General features: G+C 37.4%; 1 protein-coding gene across 2 annotated transcripts; it reads left to right on the top strand.

Moving 5' to 3' along the window:
- Positions 1-3,781: 3,781 nt before the first annotated feature.
- LOC140764985 (probable amino-acid acetyltransferase NAGS1, chloroplastic) lies at positions 3,782-18,585 on the top strand. 2 transcript variants are annotated; one of them, XM_073103885.1, is made up of 10 exons: positions 3,782-4,181; positions 4,746-4,833; positions 5,004-5,212; positions 5,543-5,694; positions 6,119-6,536; positions 7,032-7,129; positions 8,529-8,640; positions 8,816-8,975; positions 9,878-9,950; positions 18,081-18,585. In XM_073103885.1, exons 1-10 carry the CDS (start codon positions 3,852-3,854, stop codon positions 18,088-18,090), a joined length of 1,650 nt encoding a protein of 549 aa, XP_072959986.1. In that variant the 5' UTR covers positions 3,782-3,851; the 3' UTR covers positions 18,091-18,585. The 2 variants fall into 2 exon arrangements, with proteins under 2 accessions (XP_072959986.1, XP_072959984.1); XM_073103883.1 differs by lacking the exon at positions 18,081-18,585 and adding an exon at positions 10,485-10,736 and having other exon boundaries at positions 3,783-4,181.
- Positions 18,586-19,085: the final 500 nt, after the last annotated feature.

Below are 19,085 nucleotides of genomic sequence, written 5' to 3'. Positions count from 1 at the left end.
TCCTCACGAGGTGTCGATACTTATAATTCGTGCATAAGGTTAGTTAATTAATATAATTAATTACCTTATTAGAGAATTTAGGTTTAGGCATATCACATGAGTCAAGGGTTTCCTAGAGTGAGTTCCATGTCATCCTAAAATTTACACTATTTAGGTAATAAGAATTTGTCTTTAGAAGAGTGGTTAAGCTAATTAATAAGATGAGGATAGGGAAATGGGACTTATAGGGTCCAAATAATCTTATTGGGCCTAGGCTAGTGGATAGGTGGGGTGCTGAATTAGGCATGAGCCCAATCTAGCAGGGCAAGGGAGTATAGTTCAAGGGCTGCGATCCAAACCGCAGCCCACGGGCTCCATGGGCTGCGGTTCAGACCGCAACCCACCAGCTTTATGTGCTGTGGTTTAGATCGTAGCCCACTAGCTTCATGGGCTGCAGTCTAAACCGCAGCCCACTAAGGGATGGGTGGGGGTTTGTTTAACCCCCACCCTCCCTCACCATCTCCTTCCAAGGGAAGGAGATAGAGGGGGGAGAGGCTCTGTTGCTGCCGATGCCCACGTCGCCAATAGCCCACCCTCCAGACCGGTGGCCTGCGCCCGTCACCCGAGGTGGGTGGTTAGTTGGAGGGAAAGGGAGGGGAAAGAGAAGAAGGAGGACTCGACTCGACGACTACAGGGCATAGCCCGAGCCCGCGGTGGAGTCACTGTCCGTCCTCCCCTCCTATAGAGGAGTGAGAGCAGCTCACCCCGCAGCCAGGGTGGCTAAGGAGGCGGCAAGGCGCACTCCATGGCCGCCGGCCATGGAGATCCTCCTATCCCTTCATTAAGGGCCTGAAGCCATCTAAGGAATTTCTCCCTCCCCCATGGGAGCTCTCGGACTGGGCGGTTAGACGCGAAGTCGTTAGCCGCTGAGGACTCTGATGATGGCGAGGGGAAGGGGTTGATTTACTGAAATTTAACGAGGGGTTTAGGGGCTTACCGGGAGGGTTCTACGGCTTGGCTTCATCAGCTCCAGGTCCGGGGCTTCATTGGCTTCGGCATCGGCAGCACGAGAGAAGGAGAGGGAGAGAGAGATGGTGGGGTGGAGGGGAAATAGGGGAGGGTGGCAGTGGTGGCGTGCATGGAAGGAGAAGAAGAAGAAGAAGAAGAAGAAGAAGAAGAAGAAGAAGAAAGACAGGACGGTGGGGGGGTAGGCTGGGACACACGCACACGTGACGCGGCGCATGGGCGATTTTTTTTTAAAATTTTTGGGTGTTACAATATTTTAAGTTGATTAATCTAGTTTCTTTACATTACTTTTAAATTGGTTAATCTAGTTTCATTTATTTTGCAGATGCACTTGAACGAGAAGGATTGTTTGAATGGTTGGATATTTTGTTCCTCTTTAACTTTGGGATGTTGATACCTTGTAAACTTGAGGTAATTTATTTGTTGAAGTTCATGTAAACTTGTGTCTAGACTCTAGACTTTATAAGTGGAAAGGTATTTTATTTTCTTTTGTGGTTGATAATGTGAACTTATGCAAGGATAATTTATTTACTTCTATGGTTGACAATATGAACTTGTGCAAGGATATTATATTTACTTTTATGGTTGACAATATGAACTTATGCAAGGATATTATATTTACTTTTATGGTTGACAATATGAACTTGTGTAAGAATATTATATTTGCTTTTATGGTTAATAATATGAACATGTGCAAATCTATTTTATTTACTTTTATGGTTGACAAAGTTAGAATCTCATGATTGTTGTTGTTGTTATAATTCTTAGGTCAAGTTTTTTGCTTAGTCTATTATTTGATATCACTAGATAGTATTGCTATATCTATTACATATTGTTATTATGTTGATAGTTCTTTAATCTTTTTTTCTTAGTAGTTGTCTTTCAAAGATAGTTTCAATCATAAGTATGATCATCTTAATTGTTACCTTTTAAGAATGAATATGACATAGAAACTTACATGAGATATGTCTAAGTTGGAAGTACATAATTTGTTTAAAATCTAATGCATATCCGTTTAAGATTCAAAAATTTATTCCAAAGCTATCCGATTCGTATCCGAAAAATATCCGAAAACTGTTCGAATATGACATAGAAACTTACATGAGATATGTCTAAGTTGGAAGTACATAATTTGTTTAAAATCTAATGCATATCCGTTTAAGATTCAAAAATTTATTCCAAAGCTATCCGATCCGTATCCGAAAATTATTCGAAAACTGTTCGATCCATATCTAAAAATTATTCGTATCCATTTTATTAGGATATTATTTTAATTTTTGCTATCCATCAAATATTTGTATCTGAATTCGTATTCGAATAAAAAATAAGGATTCGGATGTGGGTTGAGCACTATCCGATCCATATCCAATCCGTTTTCACCCTTAGGTATATATTTAGCCTTTAAATATGTAGAACTACAACTATTTTGGATTATTGAATATTTGTGCATTTGTTTTGAAATCTAAGCGTGAACCATCCTTCTCTTCTTCCTTTCTTCTCCTCGGTATCCATGACGAGCTTCCTCCCACAATAGAGGCTACACCTCCATCGCTTCTCCCTCCTCACTTAGGTGACCCTCCTTCTAGTAGGTAGCTCCATTCTCTCTTCTCTTCTACAACCTTGACTGATCCCTAAGCCATTCCTTTTCATTTTTTACTGATTAAAGTTAATCTTCATTAACCTAACCTTTCAAATAACTACCCCACAACTTCCCCAAAAACATCTTCATCCCTATCACCTTATCTAATCACCACACCTCCTCTATCACAATCTCCACTATGACCTCTTCTTCCATTTGAACTACTATAACCCTTGATCTACCCATAAAAAGAAGATAAATCCCCTACCAAAAGCTCTAACCTAGCCTAATTACTCTTCTCCACTCGTGCGCAGTGTTTTGTGATTTGGTTACAACAAGTTGGTATCAAATTTAGTTTTCCTTGCCGCGCCTCCGCGATGACGCTAACCATTAGATAAATGGCGGCAAGAAGGAGAGAAGAAGAATAGGAGACATACACGCCTAAGATTTGAGAGGAACTCTATACCACCACCTACGGGTACCTTAGGGCAAGAGGACTGTGGATGCAAAGCGTTGCCTCCTCCATCTATCATCACAGATCCAAATATGGAGATACTATCGAGGTCTATTAATGTTTTGGGACAGACCTTCACAGTGCCATCGGTCGGTCAAGGACAAAAGAGCGAAGAGACCATGCCCAAGCCGAGGCTAGGTAGGCCTAGCCGGCGAGCACTATAGACCTAGATAAAACGCTAATAAGTTTAACCTTTTACTTTTGAATGAAAACGCCAAAAAATTTATTTATAAAATGCTCAACTTTTTAGTCATGTTTAAAAAATGGTGAAAAGTTGAACGTTTTATTAGAAATAATGAAGAAATTTTTTTAAAGTAAAATTTGAAGGAGCTAGGGTAATTATTTTGACAATTTTGAGCGCATTAGGCTTCGAAAAATAACTATGTCATTCCAGTTTATAGAACTATTCTATTATGACGACATATTTTATAATTAAAATTTTGAGAAGTATTTTTAATAATAAAATATTTAACTTTTCAACATTTTATATGTATTTTTTTTGTTGGTAATACCAGCATTGCATTTTACTTGATAAAATGCTGATCTAATCAGAATTTATTTTTGGCCTCGTAAAATGCTTAATTGTCAAGGGCTTTATTTTACGGGTACAGTAAAATATAAATTTAAAAAAAAAATTAAGTTTTGGTAAAAAAAAATTAAAAACAAAGTCTGGTCAAAAACTCCGGCGTCTCCTCTGAATCTCGCCCGCCAATTAGGGTTTCTCTTCCAACTTCCCTCATTCCTCATCCCTAAATGGCTACTTCCTGCTCCAAACCATGGATCTCCCCTCGCGCGCTCGGAATATCCCCGGATCCCAAGAAGAGCCTCCGCCTCCTCCCTTCTCGAACAGTGTTCAGATCTGATGGTCGCATTCTTCGACGCAGGTCTCTCTCGATCCGTTGTAGCTTCGATGTGGATTCGGATAACGGCGTCTCCAGTGGCTACCCGGATAGGGAGAATGAACAATTCGTGGGGTGGTTCCGGCAAGCGTGGCCTTACATTAGGGGCCACAGAGGAAGCGCCTTCTTGCTTGTCATATCCGGGGAAATAGTGGATAGCCCCTACATGGATAGCATTCTCCAGGTATTCTCTTCTCCTCGTTTGTTCTTATCTTAGTGTAATCGGACATCCTGAAAACTTATGTTGGTGCATCTGAGTCAGTCTTGTTTCTTATCACTTTGTGGCTCGAAAATTTATGTTTGGAGCACAACTTGCAATTCATGTGTTAGAACATTAATGTTGGTCTACTAGTTATAATCTATCCTTTTTTTTGAGAAGATTATAATTTATAGCTAAGATTCAGACGTGGTAGAAATCTGTTGTCAGTTGTTAAATCGGTTTGGTCTATACAGAAAGGCGATTTTCTGGTGTATTTGAAAATCTGACATTAACTCTAAAGATGAAATTCCTACAGAATAGTAATCTTGAGACTTTTATATCCTTGTCTTGACTCACTTCAAATTAAAACTCATCTATTTCCTATCAGGCTATCACACAGCTCCATTTAGTTCACCTTATTTTTTTGATGTTGAGGATATTATACTTGGCAAGCCTAGGAAATAGGAACTACATTTTAGCTAATAGCCTATTACTATGAACTATGAAGTACTTGTTTTTTATCGTAATTTTGCCCGCATCTATTTGCAGGACATTTCACTTCTTCATGGTTTGGGGATTAAATTTGTCATAGTCCCTGGAACCCATGTTCAAATTGATAAAATCCTGGCAGAGAGAGGTGAGGTTGCCTTATATTTTGTCTACTTTGCTCATATGTTTGCATGCCATTATGTTGAAAATGTACTATTATGAGAACCTAACAAGTAAATGGTTTATAATGTCAACTCTCAGTCTCATAGTGTGAAATTAGCTCCAATACATTCTTACCATGAAATTCTGTACTTCTAGGAAGCAAGGGCAAGTACGTGGGTCGCTACAGAATCACAGATTCTGATTCACTAGAGGCTGCAATGGAGGCTGCTGGGAGGATTCGTCTTACAATAGAGGCAAAGCTTTCTCCAGGGCCACCAATACTGAATCTTCGGCGACATGGTGAAAATAGTCGTTGGCATGATCTTGGTGTTAGTGTTGCAAGTGGCAATTTTCTCGCAGCTAAGGTGAGAATACTGTATGGCTTGCTAGAACTGTATTCTGATGTAGACTTTACCATTTCCAGAATCATGTTGATAGAAGGAATTGTTTAGTTGCAAATTTGAAAATTCTGGGCTGATAAGGAGGATGGATCTACTGAAAGAACTTTGAGGGAAGTCATGATGGTTCTGGCACATTGCCCTGTCCTAAAGAAATTCCTGATATTGTGTTTGTAGCTCTTCCAGGAACCAGGAATAGTATTGCCCATTAACTCTTTGAGGCTAAAGGATACCCCTAGTTTCATTCATTTACTCTCTATTAACTAGGTCAATGAAGTAATTTTCCTTTTTTGTCAGAGAAGGGGAGTCGTTGACGGCATAGATTTTGGAGCGACTGGTGAAGTTAAAAAGATAAACGTTTGCAGTATAAGGGAAAGGCTTGACAGGGATTGTATAGTTATAGTAAGCAATTTGGGCTATTCAAGTTCAGGAGAGGTACTAAATTGCAAGTATGTACATTACCTTATATTTATTATTCTAATATCCAAAGTCCATTACTTTTCTTTATTATTCTAATACCAGGGAGCCCACCATAAGAGAGGGTCTGTAGATTTTTATTTGTAGATTTTCTAATCTAGCTGGAAATGAGTATGTGGCATTTGAAAGTGACTTTGTAGCATTTGAAAGTGACTTTGTAACTTTTCAAATAATTTCTTATTATTGTTTAAGCTTTTATTGGACTTCCCTATCAAGATGACTTACACCAGTCTCATCGAGAATATGATTTTTTTATTGTTAATTCCAAATTTCCCCGACAACAATTTTCTGTTAGCAATTACATGTAAATGCTTGTTTGTTATGCATTTTCTATTGGTTCTTTAGAAATCCTGTGGACATAATGATTGAGTCTCATTTTATCTTTGCATTCTTCAGCACTTATGAAGTTGCTACTGCTTGTGCCTTGGCCATTGAGGCAGACAAACTGATATGTATCGTAGATGGCCAAATTCTTGATGAAAATGGACGACTTATTCGTTTTATGACTCTAGAAGACGCAGACTTGTTGATCAGAAAGAGAGCTGAGCAGAGTGAAATAGCTGCAAACTATGTGAAAGCTGTAGATGAAGAAAACATTGGTAGTCTGGACATACAAAAGACCAGTAGTTACAGTTCTTCGACTGGCATAGGCTTTGGTGAAATGTACAATGCAACATTCCAAAATGGTGTTGGGTTTGATAATGGAAATGGTCTCTGGGCTGGTGAACAGGGATTTGCTATAGGTGGTGAAGAGAGACTAGGCAGATTAAATGGTTATCTTTCAGAATTGGCTGCTGCAGCATTTGTTTGCCGGGTAAGGCTCTTGTTTTACTCTTGATAGTGTTCTTCCTACTTGGTGCGATTGATGTAGTTTTGCTTCATACTGCTTTTACTTATTCTGGGGGGATCTTGTTCTTCTCTTTTTAACTTTGTGGTAACTACTGGACAATATTATTGTGCTAGAAATTTTTTATTTATTCACTAAAGAGCATCAGCAAAAGCATAACTTTTCTGAGGATTCTTAGATTTGTTGATCCCGTCCACTGGTATGGGATGTCATATACTAATGTTTTTCTTGTTTCTGTTCCCTCTCATAATAATGGATAAGGTGATCTCTTAAAATCACGATAACATATTTGCCCTAGGGAGATTTTTTGATTATTTGGTAGTTACACTTATTGGCATACTTATCCTGGCACTGTAATATGAAGAATGGCAAACCATTTTCTATTTTAATAGAGTAAATGACTGCTCCACTGCAAAAGTATGTTCTTTTAATTGGTGTCAGTATTTTTCTTTTCTTTTCTAGGGTGGAGTGCAAAGAGTTCATTTGGTAGATGGCACACTTGGTGGGGCCTTGCTTCTGGAATTATTTACGAGAGATGGAGTGGGGACTATGGTTGCTAGGTAAAAATCATGCACCTCTGCTATTTTGTTCTGTTCTTTCACTACTTATATATGTATATATCATTGCCTTTATCTGTATGTCATCTTATACACACACACACACACACATTATTATCATGGTTTACTACTTGGCAGTAGGTCATATTATGAATTTTTAGTCTAGGCTATCTTCTAGACCCCTTGTACCTCCATCATGTTGTCTTGCTTTTCTTTTCAATATCAAATCAATGCAATAGACATAGTCATTTACAATATCTCCTGTGACATGGCTTATCGTGTCATTATATAATTTCCACAGATATTCTCGTAGTGCTAAAAAATCATCTTTTTATGACATCTCCAATTTATCAAATTAGTGGATCATTAGGTTCTTCATAGTCTCAATGTCTATGAAGTGAAGGTGCGAATCTTTTATCTTTCATCATCTAATCATCCAATTTAGAAAGGGCTATCATCTAGTTAGTTATTAAAAGAAAATAGGGATAATTTCACTTAGACCCTTAATTTATCATTGTTTTCCACATACACTCTTTGAAATTTTTTTATCCACATATATACTCTGAACTAAAACAATATCTATGTAAACACCAAAATTAAGAAAAAAGAATTAACTACATGGATTTTTTGAGGGGGGTCTATGTGGTAAAAAATGTTTAGGGGTGTATTCAATGGTGATAATTTCAAGGGTGCTAATTCTAATTAACCCTATAAATTATTCATCTTTCTAACAATTATTGTTAATCAATTGAGACTAATATATTCTAGTTTGGGCTTATTTAATTGATCTTCTCTCTAGACCCATGAAATAAGAAGTTGGTATTTATCTATCGATAAACAGTTTTTGGTGTAATAAACTCAAATAAATGACTTGCCTCAGAACTGCTCTTAGGGGCAAAAGGGCAGTATATCCTCTAAAGCTACATACGATAGTGCCTGACTGCTTGTCTTTATGAGCCATGTCAACTCAGAAGTGCTTCAACTTGACATCCGGTGGCTTAATCTAGATATATGTGAACCTACTTTTTTCTTGGTATTTCAGAGGATAACCAGATGGGAATATTTTAGATAGTTGTTTACAGAATCTCTTATTTTCTGCATAGATTGATTTAATTCTATAGCATCAATCTCTAGTAGCTAAAGCTTGATGCATCTAACCAAGAATATCAAGCTTATTATCTTATCTTATTAACAAGGGAACCTTTTTTTCTTGTTATATTGAGTTTTTGATGCTGCAAGATATACACATCATATTTGTTAGTTGTGGTTGTGTGAAGTTCGTATTAGTGGAAGACTACTCCAATATTGTTGGAAATGCTAGCAAATCTTGTTGTTACCTTTCTTCTGTGCAAATATGTGATTTAGGGCAGCACTATAATGTGCTTTCATTTATTCATTGTAGTGATGTATATGAGGGAACTCGGAAGGCTACAAAGGAAGATCTTCCTGGTATAAGGCAACTTATTCAACCGTTAGAAGAATCAGGTGCATTGGTTCGAAGGACAGATGAAGAGGTCAATGATGTCTCAAACTCCAGCTCCACCCTAAACACCAAAATACACAGAGACAGATTCAATTATTCTAAGAAACATATAGCCTTTTCTTTCATTTACTTCAGGCATTGTGAATTTTTTTAGCTAAATCTAAGCTACTAAAGCAATCTTAACTGAATTATTTTTTTCACTGCAGCTTCTTAAATCGTTGGATTCATTCTTCATTGTGGAAAGAGATGGATCACTTATTGCCTGTGCTGCACTTTTCCCTTTCTTTGAGGATAAATGTGGTGAGGTAGCTGCTATTGCTGTCTCTCCAGAATGTCGTGGGCATGGACAAGGAGACAAATTGCTTGGTATGATCTTTCATATCTTCTTATTGCTTCTATCCTTTTTTGAAATTTTCTTTTTCCTTGTTTTTGAAAATGTAAGTGCAACAATTTCTCTTTCAGATCATGTATATGTGGAATAAATTTTGGGTACCAGATTACTTTCTCCGAAAACAAAGCTACTAAATGCTGGTTTTCACATCTGTGAATTGTGATCACTAGCTCAGAGAATATTGTTAGATGATTTACATTTCTTTCTCTGTGCTGGCGGGATTCAATTTGCTCTCATATAAATGGATTGCCAGTGATCTTCCATTATTTCCCGACTAAGCCTCTTCTGGAAAATAGGTGGTTGTCTAGGTTGCAACTAACAACTAGTTAAAGGTTCCATAGGAGAATTATCTTTTTGTAACTTTCGCCAAATGCCTGGATGATTCTCTTTGAACATTTATGACTGCTTGGATAAATGGTTTTCTTTGTCTCATCATGCTTCACATACTTTATTGTGCATACTATGATTATATCTCAACCATCTTCCTGTTCCTGGCTGAATCGTAGTTATGTCTGTTGTCACTAGTATGTATGCTATACTAAGTCGAGCCAATACAGAGATATATGTATAGACTAACACATTTGAAAATCTTTTAGATAAAAAGAGGTTTACAGGATTGCTGTTGAACTAATATCAACAGTCTCCCCAGCACAGAAAAGGCCAAGATTCATACTCTGCTGCTGTATAGATCGGTGGATACATTTGCATAAACTTTATTTATTTATTTATTTATTTATTTTTTCAGATTTTATTGGGCATGAATTTTGTGGGTTTGATAACTTGCTTGTGGACATAGTTGATGCTTTAAGTATTACACATGATTGTATATCTGTCCCTTTGGTTAGTGTCTTGCATATAAAGCTGGTTTTTTATACAGATTATATTGAAAAGAAGGCATCTTCTCTTGGACTAGAGAGACTTTTTCTGCTTACAACTCGAGCGGCTGACTGGTATGTTTCTTGAAGTTGTATTTCTGAGATATCAGAGTCACTGTTTTAGCCCTTTCACTACTGATGATGCTTTCAAGTGCTGATCAATGAATTTGGACCATATAGTTATTTCTGCCTCTGTTCTTAATATAAATAGGTGTAGCCATTCTATTTGACTGGAAACTATAATTGAAGTGTCAAATTAGGCTGTCTTGCTGATATCTACTTTTGATGTCTTCTTGGAATTTGATACAGTTTACATAGCTGCTAAGTTTTGAATTAGGTTGCACTAGAGGTAACTTTCATTTATTTTTTATTTCAAATATCAAATTGTAAGGCCAACCTTGAGAAACTTTGTGATTCAGATCTGAAACTGGAAAGAGATCAATCATATTCTAATTACCTAAAGTACTGTTTGGCAGAGTCCATATCTGAAGACTAAAACTTGAACTATTACCTTGATAGTACCGCAGAATTTATCTGAATGAAGTATATCATGAACACTATAATTCATCATTGTCCTAATGGTAGCTACTGGACAATGCTATGATACAGGTTCGTGAGGCGTGGCTTTTCTGAGTGTTCTATTAATTCCATTCCGGAGGTGAGAAGGAAGAGAATCAACCTGTCGCGTGGATCTAAATATTACATGAAAAAACTGCAACCAGGCCTGGATGGAAGTATCATCAGGCCTGCCTTTGGTTATTCATAAGCGAGAATACTTATTTCCTTGTTGTGGATAACTTACATTTTTGACTGAATTCAGCCACACCTTATTAAATTGATCTTCCTTGCTTATTTCTTTGATGAGACACTAGTAGTAGATTGCAGTCGCAGATACATTCTAAACTATAGATCAGACAAGAAAAGTGTCATCTTAAATTTTCTTTGCCTGGTGAAAAGATTGCAGTCCTGTTCGTTTGCTCATTGTGATAAACCTCTTCTAAGCTCCCACTCATTCCTACATTGTGGCTCTTGGGATGGGTGGGGAGAGGGGTTGCCCTAACATATTCTTCTTCTTCTTCTTCTATTTTTGGTCAATAGGCTATATTGAATACGTGCAATCTTTTCACCGTTCTGCCGCAAGTGCCAAATACAAAGTTAAACAGCAACAGATGAGGCTGTAGGGCCAAAAATTAAATTTATTTCTTGTCATTAGACAAAAACGACATAAAATTTAAGTTCTTCACTGAATATCATCTATATTGTGGAAATTGATGGAATATAGCACCATAGTGGCAGCCTTGCTGGATTTCTTTTTCTTTTGGTGCTACTTGCTATTGTCATTAGCAAAAATGTTGCAAATTAGATGAAGTTGAAGCTGCCCACAAAATCTCAGGCACCTACTCTAGATAAGGTGCAAAAAGAATGAACCTCCATAACTGCTCAAGTGGTACATTGGATCCACGCATTTGCCCTGACCTCAGTAGTGGTTGAGTGGTGGTAAAAGGATTCTAGGTCAGCTCAGTGGTGAGGGCGAACATGACTAGTAAACTCAGCTAGGGTCCAAGGCTGCACGACTACATGACTAGTATACTCAGCTAGGGTCCAAGGCTGCACGACTTATAGTGAAGGTTAGGGCTTGGCATGGTGAAGCCCTAGCACATGTGGAATGAGGAGAAGGGCAGCGAGGGTCTAGGGAGTCCTAATTTGGAAGCAAAGGTCGAGAATCCTAAGGTTTATGAACTCTTAGCACGTTTAGCTAACATATGGTTTGGTGGTCGCACCCAAGTGCTAGGGCGTGGTGGCTTGGGTTAGTTATTTAGGTCTATGAAATGAATGATGGTTTCGCTTGTCTATTAAATTTCTTAGTTATACTTATAGGGACCCTACGTCGGATCCTTGCCAAAATTTGGCCAGTGTTAGATGTCGAACAAGGGTTTACCTATTCTAACTCTTGTTAGGAGGAGGACATGATCCATGTTCTTATGGAAGGGCCTTGGACTATTTAGGGATTGGTTCTGAACTTAATCCCTTGGAAGCCAGACTTTAGTCTTTGGAAGAGATCATTTGATTTGTACTAGTCTAGGTTAGGTCCTAGACTTACTGTCAAAGTATTGGAAACTTGAAATCTTGTCGTCTATTACTGCGAAGCTCAGTTGTTCGCTTTAGGTGGACAACATTAGTATCACCGAGCACGAAGTCGTTATTTGCGGATGTGCGTTATCTAGACCTCTCTAAGCCACTCAGATGGGCTTTATCTATTGGAATTGGCTTAAGGAAGGTTCAAGTTAAATTTATTTATGAGGACCGACCTAAATTTTATTTTGCATGCGGTAGAATTGGCTATAGGGTGGTGGATTGCTCGGACCCCTTGGAAGGGAAGCTCTAGTAGTGCTAACGATGACGCCAGAGGCAGTGATGGCGAAGGCCTCAGTTTCTGATGGGATAGGGTAAATGTAAGAGTATCGTAGTTTGTAATAGTCCTAATATGTAGGTGGTGAATCTGTAGGTGGCAAAAGAAGATGATAAAAGAAGATGACAACCTTGCCTACGGGCCTTGATTGTGCGTCATGCGGGATTACTGTGGAGGAGGTAAGGGGAGAGTGCGGGGATTGGGCATGGGGGTGGTTCAGTTAGATCCTTGCTAAGGAGACAACTCAATGGATCCTTGCTCGAAGTTGGTGTCATGTGGTGGCCCCGTGACTTAGAATGCCTTAGATGCCTCGAATGTTGGGCCCACCAACCCTGGTGTGACCCTTTTGGAGGCCATTGGCTCCGATGAAACAAAATGACTAGGACAAATGGCGAGATCTCGTTATATCAATCTAGCTTGAGTGTTCTAGATGATTGATAATTGTATCAAAACTCTAAATTAGGATTGGTGAAAGGCTTAAGGGAGGAAAATTCTATTATTACTAGGGAAACTATCGGATTGAGGTGAATCCTCATTGCTCAGTCTTTGTCCTCCATCAGCACCGCATCCTTGAAGGCCTCCTTCAAGGTTTGAGGCCTTAAATCTCTCACATCGGCTTGTATATCTCCCTATGGTTCAGAAATAAACATGCTTTGTAGTTATTGATTGGTTCACACAGGATGATAGCGACTATTTATTCTTTCAAACTCGTTTTGATACACACTAACAATGGTCTTTTGCTTGGTTTTTAAGAAAAGTGCGTTGAAGTCTACATAATAGACACGTCAAAGCACTAGGTAATGTTGGTGTAAAAATCGATCCATTGCTCGATCATTTGGTGTACATTAGCCGCTTAAAACTAATGAAGTGCCTTATCTTCGAGGTTGAAGCTCGTGAGCATCACCTAATGTTCTTCCGTCGTGCCTTGGTACACGAAAAATTATTTCGCACGGTATAACCAATTGATCGGATCACCTCCCTTGAACTCCAACAGTCGAGGTGCACGGTCTACCCTTAAATATCGTGGTCTCGATCTAGGTTGTATCCGAACCCTAGTTTGACCATGGTGAATGAACCATGACCATTGGCTGATCTAATTCAGATTGAGCCATCAAAGTTTTGGCTCAACTTGATTAGACCATGGGTTGGGACCCCTTAGCGACTTGTCGTTAGGGTTTTCTTGATGGTCGAGCTCACCTGTGAGGTGTCAGGCAGAACCATTGCGACGACCTCTGGCCTAAGGGGGTATAGAAGCAGGGGTTCTTATTGGCGAAGGGGTTGGACCGGTGGTGGGGTGATTGTCGGTATAGTCTTATTAGGGGGGTGTCAATGTAGCTTTGTTTCACAATGCTTCCTAGGCAATCCTAGCTGATTGTGAGGCCATTGATTTGGTTCCTCCTCTACGGCTCATTGAAAGTCCGAGGAATGGTGGTTTTGGTACCAATTTAATACATGCTCTGATATATTTGATAGGAAGTGGCTTGGCTCGTTCTTCAATGATCTTTAGATAGATTCTAGAGCGAACTTTGCGAGGGTGATTTTAGGTGATCTACTAGTTGGAACCTTTCGAAATTTGCATATGTTATTGCTCTTTAAGAGAGTTTCCCAATGAATTTAAGATCATAATATTTAGTTGATATTGACCCCATAGTGCCCAAAGGTCGGAGAGAATGGACCTATGGGATGAAGGTCTATAGCTAGGTTGTGGAAATTTGGTAGGTGGAGGTGCAGATTTCTAAGTGTGAGGTGGAGGTGAAGGGGCGGTGGTCATAAGGTGGCATTGATAGGGATGGTGATGGTGGAATGTTAGGGAAGGTGGAGGTGGTCTATGGTGTCACTAGAGAGAAGAGAAGAAGGGGGAGGAGAAGGCCAACTTAAGGGACTAAGGTGGATGGTTAGCTGACAAGGTGTTAGTAGTCACAAAGCCAACGATGGCTACGACTGTGGGTACAGAGAATGAGGAGGAGAGAGAGAGAGAGCTAGGGTAAAAGTAGTTAATTCATTCGATAGTTTCATTACAGTACACACCACAATGTTAAATAGGTGGCTATCGATGAGCTAATACGACTAGCCCATTCGGATTGGACTCATAAGCACTTAACAGAAAATACTACTAATGCAAGGACTAAAATGCAATAAGAAAATAAGTAGCAAATAAAATAAAATAAGGGATCCAATCCTTATGTCCTTAGCTTGGGGCAGCTTGGTTTGATCCGAGCCGTATCAATGCATAATACGATAAGTTATGGCTTTAGCATTCATTTGAATATTCTTTACATCAATTTCATCCCATTCATTCTTGAACTTGATAATAACCTTTCCATCTACAACCGTAGTTGGTATTTGAGGACCATTAATAATGTCCTTCCAAAGTAATAATCTATGGCTTTGATATATATATATATATATATATATTCTCATTCTAGTATTTTAATAATTATAATTAGATTTGCTAAATTGGGGTGGTCTATTAGTTGATTGACTTTTGGTACGAGAGATTTCTACTATAATTGCCATGATCTACTCTAAGACGATTAAATTTAAAAATAGAGGTCTTGCTCCGATATTGTTGGCCTAATTAGGTAACCCAAGAAGGGGTGAATTGTGTTTACAAATTAAATAAGATAAAAAACTAAGTATGCTTATACATAAATTATAATGATAATGAAAAATTTAAAACTTCAAGCAAATTAAGAAAATGCAAACAAATAACTTTATGCTTATGTGAATGTTATGCTATGAAAACATAAATGAGATAAGTAAAGAAAAGAGAGGGAATACAATATTAAGATTTGTAGTGATTCAGCTAATGTCTACGTCCTTGAGAATTCATTATGCACTAAAAGACATACATCACTAGCTCATCAAGGTGCTTACAATACGCAAGAGATTTATACCCTAAATTTTTTTTCTCTCAAACAACATTTGCTTTGAGTTTAAGAAGTCCAACTTCTTCTAAGAGATCTGCTTAATTTCTTACTTACAAACCACAAAGGCTTTTCCACATTCTTCACAAGTCAAATCAGATTCACAAACACACCTAAGATGTAAAATAACTCCCAAGGACTTTGATTTACAAATAAATCTCACTAATAAAATGAAAGAAGAAGAGAAATAAAACTTGTCATGTGGGAACTTCTCTTCTTATCCAATATGGGCTGAACTAAATTATTATCTTTTGTATTTTTTGATTTGCCTTTGAAACTCTCACTTTAATATGAGGTATAAACCTTTTTTAATAGGCATGGGAATGTGCTTTCCCATTTGTTTGAAATAGTTTGAAGTAATGAAGACTATTTTGCAAAGCATTTAATATTTGCAGATTCTAATCAGATTTTTTTCTCTATTTTACAACACTTTGCTGACAGCTAAAATAGTCGGATTAGCCTTTGTGGCCAAAAAGAAGTTGTAGATCTTTGAGTTATCTTTTCAACCTAACAAGAATTACATCAAAAAGATATTTAGCAAAAAAATTATTGGTAAAATAGCAAACCTGTGTCAATTTGTAGGCCCTATTTCACATAGGAAATAATCTGAATTTCAAATATATTTATATATAACATTATAGAAAATTAAGTGTAATTTTCACATATGAAATATCATATTTATCAGATCACAATAAATAAAGTTATAAATAAAAATCGGATAGATATTAAGAATCTATTTGCCAGAAATACTATTTTGTACTCTCTAAATTGTCATATAAGTTTGAAAACTAAAACTTGATAATTGAAAATTATATATTATAAAAAAGATATAAATAAATGAGTCTTTTTTTTAAAATAAAAAGGAATCACATTGACATCATATAATAATTAAAAGTTATGTTGGAATATTAATACATGATCAGATTTAACTTAGGCTTACATTAAAAAGAAAAAGTTTCTCAATTAAAAATTACTATTTTAACTTGTTTAGTATAATCAAAATAATATAACTAACTCTTTTGTTTGTTGTCATCAAAATCAAATAGGAAACCACTTAAACCATAGGGCTAACATTCATGAATTTTTCATTTCTAATCTTCAAATACATGATACTTGATAGCAAATTGAGATATTGTGAAGAAATAATTTAGACCAAAAATAAGGTTTTGCCAGATTATGTAGTGGTCTAGTATTTAGATTTTCATATTTTTAAAAGATTTATTTGGATTTTAGTAAGATTTACCTATGTGATGAATTATTTTGGGTAAAAGTTTTTTTCTATTTGATCATTATGCATCGGTCTCATATTTGGATTTTCATATTTTTAAAAGATTTATTTGGATTTTAGTAAGATTTACCTATGTGATGAATTATTTTGAGTAAAAGTTTTTTTTTTTCCATTTGATCATTATATTCGTCTTATCACATGCATCAAGCATGCGGTATGGGCGCGTGGGCATGCACATGGCTAACAAGCGAGTGTTACAAGTGGCTTGGGCCTTTAGGATTGGCAAACCTGATGTCCTTATGAAGTTCGATTTTTGGAAGGCCTTCGACTATATTAGATGAGATATCATTATTGACATCCTTAGGGCCAGATGTATCCCTACTAGATGGATCGAGTAGGTTTGCCTCTACCTAAAATCTTCACAAGTTGCCACTGTGGTCAATGGGTTTCCCTCTAACTTCTTCAACTTGGATCATGGTCCTAGGCAGGGTGGTCCCCTCTCACCCTCCTTGTTCATCATTGTCCCCCTTTCTAGGACACGGTTACCTTGGTCTAGCATTGTACTAATAAAGCCCTCCTCTTTTTTGAGGCAGCTTCCTTGTTCATCTCCAGCCAAAAGACTATAATGCGTCTTTTCCAGATCATCTTCGAGCTTTGTATTAGCCTTTTCAATTCTCGCCTTCTCTCTCTTTGGTTGCGAGGTGGCCATGTTTTCCAATCAAATACCTAAGCCTCTCTGTAACACCTGACCTCCTCAAATCCTAGGACTAACAATCAATTGTGGATAGAGATGAAAGGAAACTTATAGTGTGGAAGGCACGAACCCTTTCCATCTATGGCAATGTTACCCTTGTTAAGTCAGTCATTTTGGCCCCTCCTTCCTATTTTCTCTCTATCTTTTAGGCCTTGAACTCCATTTTTAAGCAGATTGATTTGATCCATAGGTCTTTTCTTAGAAAGAGACAAATGAGATCAATGACTTCCACGACAAAGTCAATTAGGCCATAGTTTACTGCTAAAGTACTTCAGCAATTTGGACATTCAAGACCTCTGAAGATTTAACTTTAGCTTGCTCGTCAAATGGTGGTGGAAGTTTCTTGGGTTGAGCTCTTCCTTAGTGTGGGTCAGGGCAATCTAACATATCTACCACATGTAGCTAGTTCCTCTCAAGGATGTGCTGGCCTAATGCTATACTCTTTGGAAGCGGGTTCTCATGGTTGCACGTATCTTCTTTATTAGTGCCTCCTTTCATCCGGGCAATAAATATTATATTTTGTTATGATCCAATCACTGGATGTGCGAGTCCTCCCTTCTTTCCAGATGTCCTCGTGCTTTCTGAGCTTTCAATTTACAGGCTCTCTTGCGAGATGCTCACAGTATGAAATGACCTTTTGATTAAATTTGAGATTATCTATCACATTCTGAAGGTGATAATATTTTTAAAATGGCTATCTACACCATTGAGGCAATTTGCCAAATCATATGAGATACAATAGAGAGACTAAAAGAAATAAAGGGTAAGCTTTTTTTCAAAAGAAATGATTTACGCTAGTTTGAAACTGAGTATAGACTTGCTCCATTGCTGATATGCTCCATTTTATAACATCTAAGAAACATGAGAATTTGATCCTTGGTGACAGGGGAAGCTAATCATTAAGGGAAGGGGCTCTCAAAGTAGAAGGCGAGGTCGAGGTTGAGAGGCAGAGGTAGATCTCAGTGACTACAAAGAGGCAGAGCTTGGTGACAAAAGTAGAGAGATGATCAAACGGAACTTGGCAAAGAAGTGGAGGCAAAACATAGCAAAGAGGTGGTGGCTTGGTAATGGAGGAGATGAAAAGGATGTTCAAGCTTTGGTTCTCATTCGTGGTGACTAGGGCTAGAGATGAAAGATGACAATGAGTAGCTAGGTAGGGTATATAAAAGATAAGTATATTATTTATAATTTATGTTGGTAAACGGATATCCGATATTTGTATTCGAAAAATTCTATCCTGCCCATATCTGTAATTGGATATTTTTCAAAAACCAGACCCATATCTAGGCTGTATGACTTGAAGAAAGTCAGGTCAGGTCAAAGTTAATCCAACATATTTTCATCCCTATCCCCTCTTTGTTCCTTATTTCCCAATTAACCCTCAATGGTTAATAAAGTAGATTCATGAGTTGAAGCTTCCAATCTGGCATATTAAATCCAATGCAACTTTAAAACATATTAGTATATATCCTTATTTATCAATCCCATATTGAGAATGTATCAAAGCCATAATGAATAACTAAAATTATTACTTTTCATTCAAATACTCTTTTTACTGTATCTCGAGTTTCATAGAACAAACTACAACTTATCATTAAGCCGATCAAACATCTATTAGTATGAAAGTTGTAATATGAACTGATAGATAGGTCTTAGGTAATGTATCAACATTGACAAAGGACAAAAATTCTGCGTTTGTATTAGTGTGAAAACAAGAGAGGAAAGGAATAATAGAAAAATAGAGATAGAAAACCAGTAATGGAAAATCTATATATTGGCCCGTTTAGGCAATCCAAAAACGGAAAAGAATTGAGTTTACAAACTAAAATTAAAAATCAAGTATGTAAGAGTTACTATCCGAATTGATTACATGTCAACTAATTTACTTATT

The sequence above is a fragment of the Typha angustifolia genome, chromosome 8 (genome assembly GCF_048772165.1).
Source record: "Typha angustifolia cultivar Huaian chromosome 8, ASM4877216v1, whole genome shotgun sequence".
In the NCBI taxonomy this organism is placed as follows: Eukaryota; Viridiplantae; Streptophyta; class Magnoliopsida; order Poales; family Typhaceae; genus Typha; species Typha angustifolia.
This window is presented reverse-complemented; position numbering and strand designations above follow the sequence as displayed.

What these genes read in the sequence shown, in the direction of transcription:
- LOC140764985 (XM_073103883.1), top strand. Translation starts at nt 3,852, where the DNA reads ATGGCTACTTCCTGCTCCAAACCATGGATCTCCCCTCGCGCGCTCGGA. An exon ending in ACATGGATAGCATTCTCCAG is followed by an intron (nt 4,182 to 4,745) that starts GTATTCTCTTCT and finishes ATCTATTTGCAG; the next exon opens with GACATTTCACTTCTTCATGG. An exon ending in TAAAATCCTGGCAGAGAGAG is followed by an intron (nt 4,834 to 5,003) that starts GTGAGGTTGCCT and finishes CTGTACTTCTAG; the next exon opens with GAAGCAAGGGCAAGTACGTG.